Source organism: Paramisgurnus dabryanus, chromosome 15 (genome assembly GCF_030506205.2).
Source record: "Paramisgurnus dabryanus chromosome 15, PD_genome_1.1, whole genome shotgun sequence".
NCBI lineage: Eukaryota > Metazoa > Chordata > Actinopteri > Cypriniformes > Cobitidae > Paramisgurnus > Paramisgurnus dabryanus.
Window position 1 is genome coordinate 35,672,385 of NC_133351.1, and position 20,051 is coordinate 35,692,435.

At 37.4% G+C, this 20,051-nt stretch overlaps 1 protein-coding gene across 3 annotated transcripts in view; it reads left to right on the forward strand.

Moving 5' to 3' along the window:
* The window catches only part of mylka (myosin, light chain kinase a), a 133,832-nt gene that overhangs the window by 39,068 nt on the left and 74,713 nt on the right, over positions 1-20,051 (forward strand). Inside the window, exon 1 of one of the 3 annotated variants that reach the window (XM_065293269.2) lies at positions 18,909-19,035. The exons of the other annotated variants lie outside the window; for them this stretch is intronic. Coding sequence (XP_065149341.1) covers positions 19,033-19,035 — 3 coding nt within the window. The 5' untranslated portion in view covers positions 18,909-19,032. Of the gene's footprint in view, positions 1-18,908; positions 19,036-20,051 lie in introns of those variants that run through there. 3 annotated transcript variants of the gene reach the window in all.

The window sequence follows — 20,051 nt, forward strand, 5'->3', positions numbered from 1 at the left end:
TATTTAAAATAAAAAGTCATGACAATTTTTCATTGTTTTTGCGGCTTGGCTTCCTCTGTTGGTGTTCTTGTCCACTCGGATGATGAGTTGATGTCGTCTCACAAATGCTGTTCTGCATTACATATAAAAAACATAAATGAAAGCCTTCAGTAAATGTTTCTTCACTGTGCCTTGACAGAAACAGAGTTTTCTAAGCCAGTTACGTTTATAAATTTTAGGCTTACTTATGTGCTAGCTAACCTGCTACCGTTAGCTAGCAACTTTCTTGAAAAACATTGTTTGAAATGCGTGAGTCATGTATTAACAAAACCAGTCACCTTATCCAGCATGCGGAACCTGCTAACATCACTCGCAGCCGTACCCCACAGTGTAGAACGTTTTTAAAACCTCTTAAAGAAATTTCACCTCAGGATCGCGTTCCAGCAAACCTCCTGCAGACGACCGCGCGCTCTACACCTGCGCAGTAGTCTACGCATGTAGTCGTCTTTTGCTTTAGCGGGAGCTGATATCTGCTGTTGTTTCATTCTGGTTTGCCATTGCATAAATTATATTTGGCTAAAATACTTTACAGTAAATAAATTGCAAAGCACCACTTCAAATATGTCCGCAAATATAGGAGTTTCCTGGTAAATAGGGAATAAGTTGCTATTTTTATTGTACTTACCTTAAAAAAAAGATAACCACATTAAATCAGCTTGACTTTTGTTATTAAAAGCAAGTAATATAGGCTACTAAAATAAAAGTGATATGCTGTTATATTTATTTGCCGATGTGGCTCGTAGACATTGACTGTATACAACATTCAGTAGTCAATATGAAAAATTCACAATAAAAAATAAATAAAACATAATTTCCCCATAGACTTGACTAAGTCATACATACCACGTAATATTACAATAGGTACCCTGTTGTTATAAAATACCCATACGGAAATGTAATATATGACATATATGTCCCTATATCAAAACCGATCTTGGCATATATGTTACATATATATGCAATATATTAATATCACATATATAGATCCTCTGGATATATGAATATATAGGTTTAAAACATATATGAAATACTCATATTAAAATGTATATAAATACATATATTAATATCACATATATAGATACTCTTGATATATGAAGATATATGTTTTAAACCTATATGAAATACTCATATTAAAATGTATATAAATACATATATGAATATCACATATACAAATAATCTTGATATATGAGATATATTTTTTAAACCTATATGAAATACTCATATTAAAATGTATATAAATACATATATTAATATCACATATATAGATACTCTTGATATATGAAGATATATGTTTTAAACCTATATGGAATACTCATATTAAAATGTATTTAAATACATATATTTAAAATATGTATATGTATGAATTCTTATATGGGTTTGTATTTTACAACCATATAAGATGGATTTTTACATGATACTGTATGCTCCAACCATATGATATCAATATGTTTTATGTCTAGATTTCTAAAACAACATAGCCTATATAGGTCTGTAAATATATTGTTTAAAAATTATTAGGGTTATAACATTATAACCCTGCCTAGTTTCAAACTGCATGCATTTGGCACAATAATATACTTTTATTATGGAGTTATACTCCATGGGGGCGGTTTCCCGGACAGATAGACTAGTCCTAGACTAAAACATTTTTAAGAGCTGTCCAAACTGAAAACAACTTGCACTGACATATCTTAAAATACATCAGGGCCCTTTGTTTTGCCTCAAAATGCATACAGGTAATGTTTTTAGTAAGGCATGTTTGTTAAAACTAGTTATATTTCCTAATTAAACTAAGGCCTAGTCCTGGATTAAGATAATCCCTGTCCGGGAAACCGCCCCCATATTACTCAATGTACAAGCTAGAAATTAAGCTCTGCACAGCACAGGTTTACTAAAGAGTTAATGGTGCCACATGGTGATCAACAGTAAAAATGACAAATTTGACCTCTTTGCAAAAGGAAAAACCACCAACATTCAAAAATGCATGATAACAAGGTGTCATTGCTCTGCAATCAAAAAATGTGGTTATAATGGAAGTCAATGGGGCAAAAACAGCCACTAACAATAAATGAGGAAGAAAACAATAATCAAAAGCCAATGTTTTTACTTTATATTTGACATGCCCAAGACTGCGAAAAAGGTTAAAAAAATCCAGTCTACAATCACTTTTTGTATTGAAAATTTGTCATTTAGATTTTCCCCAAATCCACTTATAAACTTGGCAATTAATGAGTTAAAATCATGGAATTTTTGTAAAAATTTGGTAGTTTTGATCAGAACTGACTAACAGATTTATGCAAAAAAAGTGAAAAAATATTCTGATACATTTTTACAGATGTTTAATTTAGTGGATGTATTAAATTTGAACAACGCACAAGGGTTAAATTTGCACTGTGTACCCCTGCATAAAATAAAAACAGGAGGAATAATAAAACGAACACTGTTAAATACAAGCTAAACAGCGCCTACTTCAGTAACACACAAATAGCTTAAGTTGTTAGCCCCTCCCATCCAACTGCTGGGTGGATCAGTGGATAGCGCGGACGACTTTCAACGTGAGGACCCGGGTTCGAGGCCCGACTGGACTCATCAGGTACATTAAAAATAATAAATTGTGTTTGTGTGTTAAGTTGTGTGAATGGGTTGTACGTCCTACCTGTAGTCTGAAACATGCGAAAAATAGATAAAAACCACGGTTCAAATTTAATTATTTTATGATATATGATAAGTATATGTATGCAACATATATTAGACATATATGTGAAGTCATGTATGTCACATATATAAATAATTATATAGATGACATATATGTCTATGTATGTTTTTTGCACACATAGACATATATTTGTATGGGATAGACATATATGTCAATATATGAAATTGTTCCATTTTCGAATAGGTGTCATATATGGTTGTACATATATGTACATATATGTTTCTACTTTATATTACCATATATTTCATATAGGGATATTTCATATATTCACATATATTACATTTCCGTATGGGTACTTAGAGTATAAATAATTTATAATTCTTCATATTCTTACCCCCTTATTACCCCAAACTTAAAATATTATTCCCTTATACCTACAGGTTACCTACCCTGTTGTTACAAATAGGTACGCTGTAAATTCGGTTTAGTTACGCGGTACTTTGCGGGTCGTAAAATAAAGTGTTACCGTGTGGTTTTAGGATTGGTTTATTCTGACCACGCATTTCCCGGGTCTCGTCACTTTTTCCCCGATCCCTTACTTGTATGATTTCCAGGTGTATGTAATTTACTTTCTCCCTATTTAAGAGTCCTTGGGCCTCATTTATAAAGCCTGCGTATGCACAGATTTGATCGTAAAGTGTGCGTAGGCGAAAATCCACAGCAAAGTCCATATTTATAAAAACCGTCTTTGACGTGGAAAAGTGCTTAGCGCCACGTCAGGGTCTGAGCAGACGTAGGCACTTTTGCTTGTCTGATTGCTGCAGGTTTTTGGAAATATAAGCCATTCTTGCTGTTTGAAATTTGGTTTAAACATTGACAAGCGCTTTTTATATGTCTGACATTAATTACGCATCGTTTAAAGGCGGAGATCTGAAATGCTCGGCTGCGCGCACAAGTTCAAGTTAATTTCTGATTTATAAATTTGAAAGGGGTACGCGCGTTTTCTGCGCGTACGTTCGGTTTATGAATCACACGTACGCATTTTTGTTAAATGATCGTAAGATCAAATTTAGGATGGTTTTTACACAGCATTTTATAAATGAGGCCCCTTGTGTTTGTTGTCCAGTGCGCGTTCGTCATGTTACATTCCCTGTCGTGTTCCTGAGTCTTGATTTTGTGAGTATTAAGTATATTTAGTCTGGTTTGTTATTTGTAGTTTATTGTTGGTTTGTGTTTAGTTTAGTCTTAGTTTAGTTTTGCTTTATCCTGTCTTGTTTTACCCCCTCGTGGGTCTTTGTTTTCCCTTGTTTGTTAATAAATTATTATTTTTTTAGTTCTGTCTGCGTTTGGGTTCATTCCTAGTTTAAATCCTTACATTAAAAGTGACAAGACCCGGGAAATGCGTGGTCAGAATAAACCAATCCTAAAACCACACATTTCCCACATAAAACATGGTACTGCCAGGACCCCGAACACAAAGACTAGATGTAATAAAACAGATGATTTCAGACGGATCCTGACAATTAGACCCTGTTCCCACGAAATTACTAAAAGATCCTGTAGTATCAGACCCAGTACTAAAAATGTTTAACTCATCGCTAGAACTAGGATACATTCCAACAGCTTTCAAACTGGCAATTTTTAGACCGCTCAGTAAAAAGCTGCAACTCGCCGATGGAGATGTTAATAATTTTAGACCAATCTTAAATCTCCATTTTCTTTCTAAAATATTAGAAAAAGTGGTGGCAAGCCAGCTGTCCAAATTCTCAGTGAATAATAGTATAGATAAAAAGTTCCAATCAGGATTCAGACAGCACTGCTTAGAGCTGTCCCATGATGGAACCTCCACCAAATTTTACTGTGGGTAGCAAATGTTTTTCTTGGAACGCTGTGTTCTTTTGTCGCCATGCATAACATTGGACTACAAATGAAAATTAGCCTGTATGGCTAAATTTGGCATATTTTCATGCTCTATGTGTTGCGTGGCTATGAATGTGCATTGTCCCATTTCTTAAATAAATAAACTCAAACTCAAACACCCCTTGTTATGACCCAAAAACTTGATCTTTGTTTGATCAGTCCACAGCATCTTATTCCAAAATGAAGCTGGCTTGTCCAAATGTGCGTTTGCATACCTTGAGCGACTCTGTTTGTGGCGTGTGTGCAGAAAAGGTTCTTTTGCATCAAAGTGTGCTGAATTGTTGAACGATGCACAGTGACACCATCTGCAGCAAAGTTGATGTTGTATGCCTTTAGAGGTGGTCTGTGGGCTGTTTTTGACTGTTCTCACCATCCTTCGCCTCTCCAACATTTATGTAGCCTGCCACTTCTGGCCTTAACAAGAACTGTGCATGCTCAACAAAATGACAAGGGATCCCAAATTTATGCACCTGTCTAATTTCCTTTTGATGGATATTGCACATTTTCCGTTAATCCAGTAAACCTCATTTCAGAACTGAAATATTACGGTGTCCTTCAGTTATTTGATAGATCAAAATGAAATTGCTAATCCAAACACCCATATATTAATAAATGAAACTCATGGAAATTGTCAGGGGTGCCCAAACTTTTGCATACGTCTGTATACGAGAAAAGGTGCCGGTTGTTTTCAAGCTATTTCACGATAATATTTATAATTGCATGCATATCTATACACAGGTGAGTATATTTGCCTACAAGAGAGGGGGGGGGTCTGGTGACCATGATGCCTCATAACTTACCGACAAAGTACAGTAGAACAATGAAAATGGTACCATGTGAAGTTTATAAATTTATCTTCACGTTGGGACTACAGATTACTACCGAACTGTTTTTTATTTCTGTCTTTTATGGCAGAGTACATTTGTCTTGGCCAGATCTACACATCATACTGTTACATATGGTGGCTTGTAAAAGTGTCATTGCCTAACACTTCCAAGGAACAGTGATATTTTCCCCCAAAAACAATTCGGTCTGTTTTTCATGAAAATAACATAAAAATGTTACATGAAAAACAATAAATAAATGGAATGTTATGTAATTGGTATCAATAAAAAATTTTTTATAATAATTTTATTGCTATTGTTACGACCCTTCTTTTTACTCTTTAATGTCTAGAACATTATTGAAGGGGAACACTTTAAAACAGTTCGGACATGTCACCAGTAATCACTATAAAATGTTGAAAATTAACAGGAGACACACAAATATAAGAATTCAAAAATAAATGTAATTTAATGTATGTAAGGGAATAAATTGGATACAAAAAGTAAGAATTTATAAATAGCCAAAATGAAGACTAACAGAGGGAACAACAGGATTGTGCCAAACAAAAGAAAATAATAAAAACCAAAGAGAGCTGACTAAACCGAGACCCATCTAGTCCTAAACTAAAAAAAGAAAAATAATAAAAGAAAAATCTTCAACGTCCGTGACGTCGTAAACTAACCTACACTGAACTAACCAAACAAAACATACAGAGTGGCACAAATCCCTAACCTAATGTGAATAACAAAAATTATACTACATGCGTGCAAAATGTAAACCACGTGGTAGGCTTACCTAATCCCTCTGAGTCATAACACAGGTCACATATGTTTAAGGGTAATCATAAAACGGAAAACAAACAGGTCACAATCAAATAAAGCAAAAAGTGTCTCTCCCGGATCGGCTGTAACGTCTCGCTTAAATAGCACACTCTCCAGGTGTATCGTATTCTAATAATTAAAGGCACCCGCCCCTCACAGTGGATGTCCAATCGACTCTTCACCAATGATTGACAGATGACAAAGCCAATCATCAGATCGCCCTGCGAAAGTGAAAGTAAGAGAGAGGCAAAAAGAGAGAGAGAAAGAAAAAAAGAGAGAGCACAAACCAAAGACACACATATCCAAAAAAAAACATTTTACACGTCCCTAGGGACGTAACACCCCCACACTTAAGAACAAAATTATAACATACAAAAAAAAATACCTATACATACTAACATCCAAATATCATACCTACATCTTTAAATTCAAACTCTAGAAAGAGTGTCAGCAAGGATGTTTTCAGAACCTTTTTTGTGGTGAATTTCTAGGTAATAATTCTGCATAAGCAATGCCCAACGCATTAATCGTTGGTTAGCATTATACATACGGGACAGAAAAACAAGCGGATGATGATCAGTAAACACGAGTGTAGGTAAACTAGAAGAGCCCAAATACACGTCAAAAAATTGCAAAGCTAGGAGCAACGCTAAGGTTTCCTTCTCGATAGTAGAATAATTTGCCTGATGTTTATTAAACTTTCGAGAGAAAAAACAAACGGGATGGTCCACTCCATCCTTACCCTCCTGAATCAGCACTGCTCCAGCGCCCACTGCGCTCGCGTCAACCTCCAATTTAAATGCACGGTCAAATTGTGGAGCTGCCAGAACTGGACTGGTACACATCAAAGCCTTAGCATTTTCAAACGCAACCTGGCATCCCTCAGTCCATACGAAACTCTGTTTAGGGCTAAGAAGATTAGTAAGAGGAGCTACTACCGTAGCAAAATTTTTACAAAACCCTCGGTAGTAGCCAATCATACCCAAAAATCGTCTTAACTCTCGCCGTGTAACAGGGACAGGAAACTTGGTGATAGCCGCAACTTTTTCCTCTACCGGCTTTACTTGTCCATTTCCTACATGTTTTCCTAAATAGGTCACAGTGGCCTGACCAAACACACACTTAGCGAGGTTAAGTGTTAGAGAAGCATTTTCCAAACGTTCAAACACAGTGCGCAATGAAGACAAGTGCTCTTCCCAGTCATTAGAGAAAATTATCAAGTCATCCAAATATGCTTTACATTTAGGTACCCCAGCAAGAACGGTCTGAATTAATCGTTGGAACGTAGCAGGTGCGTTTCGTAACCCGAAAGCCATCACTTTATACTGTAAAAAACAGTCAGGAGTTACGAATGCAGATATATCAGACGCTCGCTGAGTTAACGGTACCTGCCAGTAGCCTTTCAGTAAGTCAAGTTTGCTGACAAATCTAGCGGAGCCGATACTGTCAACGCAATCCTCCATTCTAGGGAGCGGATAAGAATCAGGCACGGTGACAGCATTAACTTTTCGGTAATCCGTACAAAAACGAAAAGAACCATCAGGTTTCTTAACGAGAAGACATGGAGAACTCCACGGGCTATAACTATGACAAGCTAAATCATTCTCTAACAAATAGTCAGTTTCTGTCTTCATAGCAGATCTTTTGATCTCGTTAACTCGATACGGATGTTGCTTTATGGGTTTTGCATCTTTAACATCAATATCGTGCTGCAGCACACTGGTCTGAGACGGAACATCAGAAAATAAAGCGGGGAATGATGTAATGAGGTCTTCCACATCACGCCTTTGCTCACTAGGTAGGGAGGAAAGATGAGAACTCAAATTGGACAAAATAACAGAATTATCCAACTTACTACATTGTTGCGGAGTATTTCTCAATACCAGTCCGTCCTCATCAGCACTCATGTCACCTTCAACAGACTCAACTTCAGATGTTATTAACACTGCTATTTTATCAGCAACCGGCGTAACTGGATCGGATTCGTCACGACTGTGGTATGCTTTAAGCATGTTAATATGACAAACTCGCGTTTTTCGCCTTCTTTCAGGTGTGCATATAACATAATCTGTATCACTAAGTTTCCTAATAATGCTGTACGGACCTGTATATCGAGCAGACAATGCTGAGCCTGGTATCGGTAATAACACCAGCACTTTATCATTAGGCTGAAAAGAACGCGCAACAGCGTGTCTGTCATATCGCTCCTTCATCCCCAACTGTGCATTTCCCAAGAATTTACGGGCCAAATCACATGCACTATGCAATCTTTCTCTGAAACGGTTAACGTAGTCAAGGACATTCGTTCGCTTCTCCGTTTTACACTCATCTGTCATCTGATCTTTCAAAACCTTTAACGGTCCCCTAACAGTATGACCAAAAACCATCTCGGCCGGACTAAAACCGAGAGATTCCTGCACACTCTCACGTACAGCAAACAAGACTAAAGGGATTCCTTCATCCCAGTCTTTACTTGTGTCCATACAGAATTTTCGAAGCATAGTCTTTAAGGTCTGATGGAACCTTTCAAGCGCACCCTGGCTTTCGGGGTGATACGCACTAGAAACTCGATGCTCAATAGACAAAGACTTCAGAGTCTGGGTGAAAACGCGCGACAAAAAATTCGTACCTTGGTCTGTTTGGACCACTCGAGGAAGCCCAAAGGTAGAAAAGAACTTAGTCAATGTTTTCAAAATAACAGGAGCCGTTATCTTCCGCAACGGAATAGCCTCCGGAAATCTGGTTGCTCTACACATTATGGTACATAAATACTGATTACCTGCCTTCGTTTTCGGCAACGGTCCGACACAATCAACCAATACCTCCTCAAAAGCTTCACCTATCACAGGGATAGGAGAGAGTGGTGCGGGAGAGATAACCTGATTCGGCTTACCTGCAACTTGACATGTATGACATGTACGACAGAATTTTGTTACGTCTCGCTTCAACCCCGGCCAAAAAAAATGCTGAAACGTACGTTTTCGTTACCCCCAAATGTCCAGAAAACAAATGTTCATGTGCTAAACACAAAACATGAGAGTGATATTTGCGTGGAACTACCACTTGGTATACAACGTTCCAATCCAAATCCTCATCAACCTTAGAGCACCACCTGCGCATAAGTAAACCATTGTCTATAAAGTACGCAGTGTTTCTTTTCTTAGTAGCTTCAAAACTAATTGCCGCTGAGAAAAGTTTACTAAGTGCGGGATCACTAGTTTGAGCACGAATAATCTCAGAACGGGTAACTGGAAGAGATAATGAATCAGGACCCTCAAACAAAACCTCTGATTTCTTCAGCTTAGAAGAGTTTTCAAAACTGACCTGTTTTTCAGGAGTTTTCCCATCATCCGCTAATACAGGTCCCATCAGTGACTCGGCCAAATCAACTTCGCCGACAGTTTTTGCTGCCTGCGCACGAGTAACTGCACAAGCAGAAAACACTTCAGGATGTAAATTAATGAGATCATCAACAACTGGGCAAACATGCGGAACATCAGTCACCTCTGGAGCGGGCAAAACCTTACATCCAGCCAAATCATTCCCTAATATGAGAGCAATGCCCTTAACAGGTAGTGAACCACGAATTCCCACTCGCACGACCCCTGAAACAAGTGTACATTGTAAGTGTACATTATGTAAAGGAACAGACACTACTTGCATCTCAATTCCCCGAATCAAAATGTTTGAGCCGCAGTATGATTCATCAGAGAACGGTAAAACATCCGACAGTATAATCGACTGCATCGCACCCGTATCTCGGAGAATGCGAATTTCTCTCCGATCCTCTTCCTTTCCAGACAACGAAACAAATCCTGTCATAATAAAAGGTTTGTAATTTTTGTCAAATAACTCCGTACATGGTGCAGACGGTGGTACAGTCTTTATGAACGCTACACTCTTAAAGTTCTTAGACTGCTGCTTACGCATAAGCACTGGGCAGTCGGCAATTAAATGTCCGGGCTTATGACAATAGAAACAATCTCTTTGCTCTTTCGATTTCGGCACCGCAGATTTTTCCCTAGCACCCTGAACCTGAGACAGATTGCCAGTCACGCTCTTTTCAGTGCGCGTCACAAATACACTCTTATGAGTGAGCATGAACTCGTCTGCTAAAACCGCAGCCTGCGCCAGCGACGTAACCTTTTGTTCATTCAAATAGACAACCATACGCTCGGGTAAACATCCTTTAAATTCCTCTAACAGAATTAATTCTCTCAAGGAATTAAAGTCATCAGTTTTAGTTGCACTGCACCATTTATCAAAGAGAAGAGCCTTCTCTCTTGAAAATTCTACAAATGTCTGGGCAGACTTTTTGTAACCTCTAAATTTCTGCCGATAGGCTTCCGGTACTAATTCGTAGGCACGTAAAATTGCTAGTTTTACAGCGTCGTAATTCAAACTGTCCTCTAAGGACAGAGTGGAAAAAACCTCCAACGCTTTACCCATTAAGCGGCATTGCACTAACAAAGCCCAAGATTCCTTTGGCCAACGAAAAGACATAGCAATGCGCTCAAAGGCACTAAAGTAGGAGTCTACCTCTGTCTCACGAAACTGTGGCACTAATATAATATTTTTGCTAACATCGAATGACTCGGTTGCCGCAGCTGAAACAGAAGATGGGACAACAGTGGGAGTGGACATTACTACAGAAGGAGCACGGGCCACAGGGGCAGCGGGACTATCCCGAGGGATATCTGGTTGCGCAGCGGAGCCACCCACAATTCGCATGGCGTCAAGCTCCAGCTGCCGCATCTTCACTTGTTTCTCCGCCTCGATCTCAAGTTTACGAATTTGCAATTGCAAATCCATTTCCGCCTGCCGAGTCTGTAGCTTCTCCTGTGATTCAAGTTGTAAACGGGCCAACCGGACCTTAAGCTTTGTGTCCCCTTTTGAGGACGCAGACATAGGGGAGAATGGTTCAAATGGAGGCAGCCCCGCCCTAGCATCGGTCTCCACCTCCACCGTAGGCATTAGCTCCTCCATACGTTCATTCTCACTCATACCAAACATATGCCCCTCCACACTGTCCCCAACCGTAGCTACCATTTCAGGCAACACCAGTACATTCTTCTCCACTAACCTGTTATATACCACAGATTTGATCTCTTCCTTAAGAGACTGCTTATTCACAGGAATTTGGAAATATCCCGCTATTAGAACTAAATCCTCCTTCCTACAACTGTCAAATTGTTCTAGCGAGGGATTTTCTAGAAATTTTTCCAAACTAAACAGAACCATCCTTACGACGCTGAAAAACCGCACTTATCAGTTTTCAACCATATAGTGATACCAGAGACAAAAATCATGAACTGTTTTTTTTTTTTTTATTATTTTTATGTCGGGACCAATAATTTCATATTTAGATATTAATTAAATATGATCCCGGACGAGCCCCCAATATGTTACGACCCTTCTTTTTACTCTTTAATGTCTAGAACATTATTGAAGGGGAACACTTTAAAACAGTTCGGACATGTCACCAGTAATCACTATAAAATGTTGAAAATTAACAGGAGACACACAAATATAAGAATTCAAAAATAAATGTAATTTAATGTATGTAAGGGAATAAATTGGATACAAAAAGTAAGAATTTATAAATAGCCAAAATGAAGACTAACAGAGGGAACAACAGGATTGTGCCAAACAAAAGAAAATAATAAAAACCAAAGAGAGCTGACTAAACCGAGACCCATCTAGTCCTAAACTAAAAAAAGAAAAATAATAAAAGAAAAATCTTCAACGTCCGTGACGTCGTAAACTAACCTACACTGAACTAACCAAACAAAACATACAGAGTGGCACAAATCCCTAACCTAATGTGAATAACAAAAATTATACTACATGCGTGCAAAATGTAAACCACGTGGTAGGCTTACCTAATCCCTCTGAGTCATAACACAGGTCACATATGTTTAAGGGTAATCATAAAACGGAAAACAAACAGGTCACAATCAAATAAAGCAAAAAGTGTCTCTCCCGGATCGGCTGTAACGTCTCGCTTAAATAGCACACTCTCCAGGTGTATCGTATTCTAATAATTAAAGGCACCCGCCCCTCACAGTGGATGTCCAATCGACTCTTCACCAATGATTGACAGATGACAAAGCCAATCATCAGATCGCCCTGCGAAAGTGAAAGTAAGAGAGAGGCAAAAAGAGAGAGAGAAAGAAAAAAAGAGAGAGCACAAACCAAAGACACACATATCCAAAAAAAAACATTTTACACGTCCCTAGGGACGTAACACTATATTAAATTTTGCAGAAAAGTTATGGAATTATGTTGTATCTTTGAAACTTGAGTCAATTAACACTTCCTTTATTACTGACCCAGTTCTGGTCAAATTTAGCTACTTCCCTAGGCTTTCTCCTTTTTGAAAGTTATTTGCTTATTCTGTGCATGTAAACATACTCAGTATCTGAACACAAAGTGGAAACCATACATACACTAACAGTGAGATTGTAAGATAATTACATGTGATGGAAAATAAGTACTGAGAGAGAAACAAAGAAGGGGGAAACTAGAAAAGGAAAGCTTTGTTTTTGAAATGGTGAAACCCTTTTGGATCTCACGTTCCATTTAAGCAGAAGTCCAATCAGAAAAAAGAACTGAAAATAAATCTCAGATCTCTCACTGGTACCATACAGAGCAGCACATAGCTCATTTCTTATGACTGGAAAGAGCTGCCTGCAGTAGCATCAGTATATCATGATATAGTCCTCTTGAACTTTAGTTTAGAAATATGAAAATGTCTGCTCCGATTTCACTTGAAAGAAGGCACAGAATTGTAAAAAGGTATAACTGCAGCATTACACCATTATACTGTATAGCACAGAAGTGATCACAAACAGTCATCAGGAGTAAAAATCAGGTTTGATTTAGCAATCAGATTATAGTTTTAGTAGAGGATGAGGATGGTATGCCAAGATAGTGCTATAGTTGTTGGGTGTTTTGAATGTTTTTTGATAGGCATGACACTGTAGCTGGGCTACAAGGTGGTTATATAGCTTTGAGTTACCATGTTGGTTGTCACCTGGAACACAGCTGCTGGTCAACCAGTTCATGTTTAGTATGGACTAGCTAAAAATCAGCTTTTTACCAAAACATTTACCAGCTTATATTTACCAGGGATAGTACAAGCTGTACAGGTTTACTTACTAAAGTTGAACTTTTTTATATTATTGCACCTTATGCATGAATAACACTAATAGTGATGCTTGGCTTAGCAAATGCTAAGTGTATAAATACAGTATCTTTCTCTTTTTTTCTGAAAGGTTTTATGACTTTATAGAAAATCAGACAGGAAAGAAGCTCATTGGAAACAGATGTTGAATATCGACATTCACATTTTTCCAACTTTACCTTTTATGTTCTCTGATCATTTCCCTCAGTCTCTTCATGCTCAGTTTATTTCCTTTGGCCATTACAACACTTTATATGTTATTAGAAGCCATTGAGCAAACAGCCTTTATTCATTCTTCAGTAGTAGTTAGCTGTACAAAACACATGTGTATCATTCATAAAACTATGTATATTAAGATTTTTTACAGTTATTGTTAAAAAAAAATATAGCTATCTACTATCTAGACATCTACCTACATTATGATGTTTTTTTTTTGGTACTGTATGTTCCTGATGCGAAAGCTGCTCCAGAAACAGGCATTCTGGTAAAGCCAGTATCTATCAAGGATAAGGCAAATCCAGAGTGCATTGTGCCAAGCTTAGTAAAAAAAAATCACCCAAGTTAGAGGGTATATAAATCAAATGACTCATATTTTTTTAATAAGTGGCAAGTGCATTGTGGAGAGCCATGAGTTATTAATTTTTTAAGGAGGAATTCTGCATTAGAAGGAGGTTTGCCTATACATAAGGTGTGTTGTGCCTTTGTGTGTGCTTGCGTGCATGCATGCACGCACATGTGCGTATACGTGTGTGTGAATGAGCTCAGGGATTTCTTGGACTGATCCCACTGCAGTTTTCAGGTGTGTGACCTGGCTAGGTTTTAACCGCAAAGGTGAAGCCAGGAAAAAATGATAACAGGAAAGAGAAAATGAGAGAGAGAGAGAGAGAGAGAGAGAGAGAGAGAAACAACAGCCTGATGTTTGAGTCCACTAGCCAGTGGAATGTGAGTGGTGAATATCAGTTTACTAACCCTTTACACCCTGAAGGGTATTCTGAATGATCATGTGCCCTTCTTACAAAAAGATGGTACAAAAGTTGTCACTGGGGCAGAACCTTTTCACAAACTACACTTTTGTGCCTTAAAGGTACATACATGTTCTAGGTACATATCTGTACCAAAATAGGAACTTTCTAAAGGTACCGACCCAGTAACAAACTTTGTACCTTCTTTTTCTGAGAGTGAGAGTCTTCATTACAATTTTTTGCAAATATTTCACCTGGAATATTAAACATACAGACTTTATTCAGATAATTTAGATTTTGAAAATTTCTGACTGACTTTTCTTGCCTTCATATTTTGTTGCAACAACCATAAATAGCAGATGATACTCAGACATTCTACATAAAGCCTACATTTTTCTTCCTTACAATACTGTATTCAGAAATATTACTGTGAAATCAATGCAGACTAGGTCATTTTCATTCATTCAAATAATTTAAATAAAGTTTATTCAATTAAGTTCAGGAGGAGCATGGTCATGTAATCCAACCAATTAGTGCGAAGAGGTATCTCTATACAGTATATAGCCGTCCCTCACCTCTGTCCAGTGACAGTTTTTTTGGCCCTGTCCAGGTGTGATCATGTCCGTAATTCAAACACTGTCCGACATCAAGCTTCGTGAGCCCGCCACTACTTGGCCAAGAAGAAAATTGGTCCCCAACTCTTTTTGGGGACATCGGCCTACACTTTCCACTTCACGCACGCCTGGACATCAAACCCTACTATAGCCCTACTTCACAAAGTAGAGGGTCTCAGCACCAGCGCTCAGCAAGTTTGGGCCACATCCTAGATCCCAGGACGGCCAGCCTCAATCAATTCCTTGCCCGCATAACAGTGGCTTCTGCTTCCATTGCACCAAATATTTCTGTTATATCCACCAGTGTAGCGATCCATCATTAACCTAGACAAACGTTTCCTCATATCTGTACTAGTCTCTATCCTTAGCCGTTAACTTCAGGTGCTTCCTAGTTTGAGGTTGCCTCGGCTCAGCTCAAGCCCTGACCCCACATTTACCTCTTATATTTTACTGTCTTGATGCTGTGAGCATCCCAGCCAAACCCCCCGTTGGATGCCACAAGAGCCCTCCCAGCCAAAATAGTAGTTTCCTACCACTTTCCATGCTTATACTTTTTAAGGATGTTTTTCTGGCTGCTGTCCGTCATTTATGTGGGATTTTTGGGTCCCCCCTTTGGACGGCACGCCAAATGTGCTTTATCTTATTAACCTATTGATTAGCCTACATGTTAACCTCTTCAACCCTGAGGACCCTGTCCCGGGTCCAAAATTTCGTATTTTGACTTAATATAAAAGATTATTTTAATCTTTAATGGTCCGTCATGGACCCCAGTAACACATATGAGATACTGTTTGAAAGCTTAGAGTCTCTACTTTCTGCAGATATGCATCACTTTGACATATCTTTTACTGTAAGAAAGTTATTTACACTTAATTTACACCATCACCCCCCCGATATTTTATTATATGATTTAATATTCACATATTTCATATTTTTCAAGTATGACAAACATGGGCAAATCTTATATCAAATGAAAGCTCTGATTCTCAGGAATAAGGCTACAGTGTTATTTTTGATCTATTATCAACACATATCCAACAATCATTGAATGAATAATAAGGTAAAAAATGGTCTTTTGTAAACATATGTGAAACTTGAGCATGAACTGCCTCAGATAGCACATATAGCCACAAATGATACACCATCTTTTATTTTAGGTCCTACTCTAAACAATGAGTCCATTCACAGCATTTTATTTGGTTGTGTGCATAATTAGTCCCTTGCTATTTATTATATGTGCAAAACAAAAAATTAATATTTTTATGAAAAATGTATTTCCGCACCCTTCAGTAAAATAAGAATATCTTTTGAATGCGACATGATAAAGAGTTCATTCTTTTTTTGGGTGTTTACTGTCTGCTGCTGGTAACAACCAGAACTGTCTGCAGTCTGCTAGAGCACACAGAACCAGAGTTATACACTATCAAAGACAGTGTTTACAACATAAAAAAGAAAATTTTGTGTTTCTTCATATGAAAAACAACATAAATAACAATATTTGTCACAAACAGCAGCTTTTTATGTAACTTCAAAGGGTTTTCTTTAAAATGATATAAAAAAATTGCATTTATTCCACTGTATGTGGTTATGGGAGCACTTCAAATGTTTTTAGGCAGAAATTGTATACAAAAAGGGTATTATTCCTCCCTTCAGTTGGAGTGAAATAACTTTTGCATATATTAGGATAGAGAAAAAATTCCTTTTTCCTCTGTAAGCTGACAATTGCTGGAATCAAACAAAACTATTTGCAGGGACCTGAGATACCCAGGGCCAGAGTTATATACTTTCAAATAAAAACTTTAGAAAAAAACATCAAAAAGCGCCCATTTATTTTTGTGTTTATTAGAGGACTGACAACACATACAACCATGTTTACCACTTTCAACAGTGTTTTATGTAATTTCAAAGGGTTTCCTGTAAAATGATACCAAACTTTTGTATGTAAACCTCTGCATGTGGGTATGGGAAGCTTTTGAAAATAGGTAGGCCAAATCCAGGCGAAAATCCCCAAAATAGCTTCAGGGTGGGGAACTCATTAAGTTTAATATTTTTAGAGCATTTTTTCACAATTTTGAACTTTTGTATATAGCAGCCTTATGGTAAATACATAGTAGTAAACTCGGTAAAGACATTAAATCCACAAATGTATAAAATACTTGGCGTTATGCACATTTATGTGCACAAATGATGTACATAGTGATACCATCTGTAAAAACAATGTCTATAGGTTTGTAATCAGACTGTTGTGTTCGTAGTGCTATTAAAGTATTAAGTCATGACAAATTACATCTAACAAAAAATCTTGTTTGTTTAGTTAATGTTCACCGTAGTGAAGCCTTTAGATATTTTATAGATTGTGGTTAGATATCTAAGTATATGCTGTAAAGCTGTAAAGTTGGCTGTTGTCAGTAACTTCACTGTACAGCAAGTCATTAGTGAATATTTGTAGGAGGCCCCATAATGAGAGGCAGGTGGAACATCACCAATACTGACTCTAGATCAGCACATAACATTAGTTTCCGCTTTAATTATAAAACTCATTGATTCAGTTAATTTTTCAGTTCAGATAATTCACTTGATTCCATTGTGATCACTACAAGTTTTATTCTGTGTATATGACAAAAACACAACCATAGCTCAGTGGTAGACCAATGCCTTAACAGTGTTAAAGGTCATGAGTTCAAACCAAGGGAGCACAAGAACTGATAAAAACCAAACAAAACTGTAAGTCGCTTTGGATAAAAACATCTGCCAAATGAGTAAATGTAAAAACAAAATTGAATTGAATTGAATTGAAGTATGTGGTTATCATATTACAAACAAGAAACTGCCATTGTTAATAATACAATTATACTCAATTGAACAATTACAGTGTAAAAATAGGAAAAAGAAAACATGGCAAAGCTAAAAAAATCTTCCCAGCTGAACGTGTCCTGCCTTGTGTCTGGTTTAGCTTTCACATATTACACCTCTGAGTATATCAAATGTTCAGTGGAATGAGATCTGGGCAGACGTTTAAAGGGCTCATTACAAAATGAGGTTAATGGATTTTGAATACTGCTGAAAGACAATATTGATTAGAAAAAGCTGAGCATGTGGTTTTGTTTTGTTTATATTCATGTACAGTATGTTGATGAGGTTTTCCTGGAATGTCGTCTATTTTCAGATTCCATTGTGAAACAACAAATTCCCTTTGCTTAATAAGAAGTAACAGTGTTGGCACTCAAAACCTATATTTAAAAATGTTCAGATTGCCATTGGATTAGAGACGGTAGATCTAGGAGTGTTTGCAAAGGCAAGTGTTCCTAGTTGCATTCCATGTTTTTCACAATTGGTAGATCACATTTTCTTTACAAATATAAAAATCTATCTGCTTTTGTGTTGTTTGTGTATGTGTAGTGTGTGTAGTGTATATCATTGTTTCTATGTAGGATAGGTGTGTGTGTGCAGTGCACATGTGGATGAATGTTCTGATGCTCTTGTGTACAGTAGATGACTCTCTTTATCTATTCTTGCTTAATAGTAGCCTAACAATAACCTCTCTGTTTGGAATGTTGGAGACTTGTGCCCTGCTTGATCCGCCAATATTAATTATCTGAAAGAGAAATGTAAAAATCAGAGATTTACTCAAACAACCTTGTTTTTTCCTGCCCTCAACATCGGATGCAAGTCCTGTTGGATTTTTGAGGCAGAGCTTCAGACCGCAGGTCTCAGAGTAACAGCTTCAAACTAAGAGAGAGAGAGAGAGAGAGAGAGAGAGAGAGAGAGAGAGAGAGAGAGAGAGAGAGAGAGAGAGAGAGAGAGAGAGAGAGAGAGAGAGAGAGTATGCAAGAAAAAACAGCAGCTGACATTGAGGAAATACCAGCACTGTTGTGATTTAACAGAAAATTCAGAGCTAATATTGCTGTTTTTGGGCAAATGTCTACTGAAGCGAACCTGTCCCCGTGAGGTAATGTTTGACTGAGAGTAAGTGAGACCAGACCGACGGAATCAGCAGAACCATTCCTTTATGGTAAAGTTTTTTATCCTTTTTAAATGTCCTTGGAATTTAGAAGGCCATCTGGAATCAATCTATTGTCTACTAGCCATTGAGCCGTACAAAGTTGTATATTTGATCTGAAAACCATTGCAGCCTTTCTTCTGGTGGTTGTTTCATTTGGATTAAATCTATAGTATGTAATCACGTGCTGCTTGGTTTTCATATTAAGAGAATATCAAGTGTGCAATATAGTAAGAAATCACTTAGATCTGTAGAAATGAGACTTTAATAAGACAATACAGTAAATAAAAAGAAGTGAGGGATTGTCCATACAATGTCCTGATTAGCTTGTCAGCATACCAGGATTTGTAATGGTTGGTAGAACCAGAAGTAAACAAGCAAAAAGAGACCAATAAAGTGTACAGGAGAAACCTTTAAGAAGAACCACATATCAGAGCTTCTCAGGTATTTGTGTGTGTCAAAAGTTAAGATGCTTTTTAATTTGTGCTGATAACTTGATTCAATGCTACTGTATACAAGAGAAAAACACTGTTTATTTCAATAATGCAAAATTGGCAAATTATTAAAATGTTTGTTTAAGCAAGCATTGCCTACACTCTAAAAAATGCTGGGTTATTTTCAACCAAGGGTTGGGTCAAATAGGGACGAACCCAGCCCGTTGGATTGTAATGCTGCATTGTTTTAACCCATTTTTTCGGACCAATATTTGAAAATAACCCATAATATTGTTAAAATAGTTAAAACAATAACTCTGCATTTTTGAGTGTACTGTTCTCTACAGGGCTTAAAATGTACTTTTCCCCTCACCAGCCAATTTGGCTACTAAATTTTCAAATAACCGTACATTCAGAAGTTCATAAGACATGTTGATGATACAGTACTGTGTGTTGTACCTTTTCTTGTTAATTTAGTCTTTTTGGGTATCTTATGCCTAGAATTATTCAAGGAGGTTGATTCTTTTAACTTCCTTTAAAGTTTGATCAGCTCTCAGCTGTGCATAATGGCATTTGCAACAAATGGATATAGGG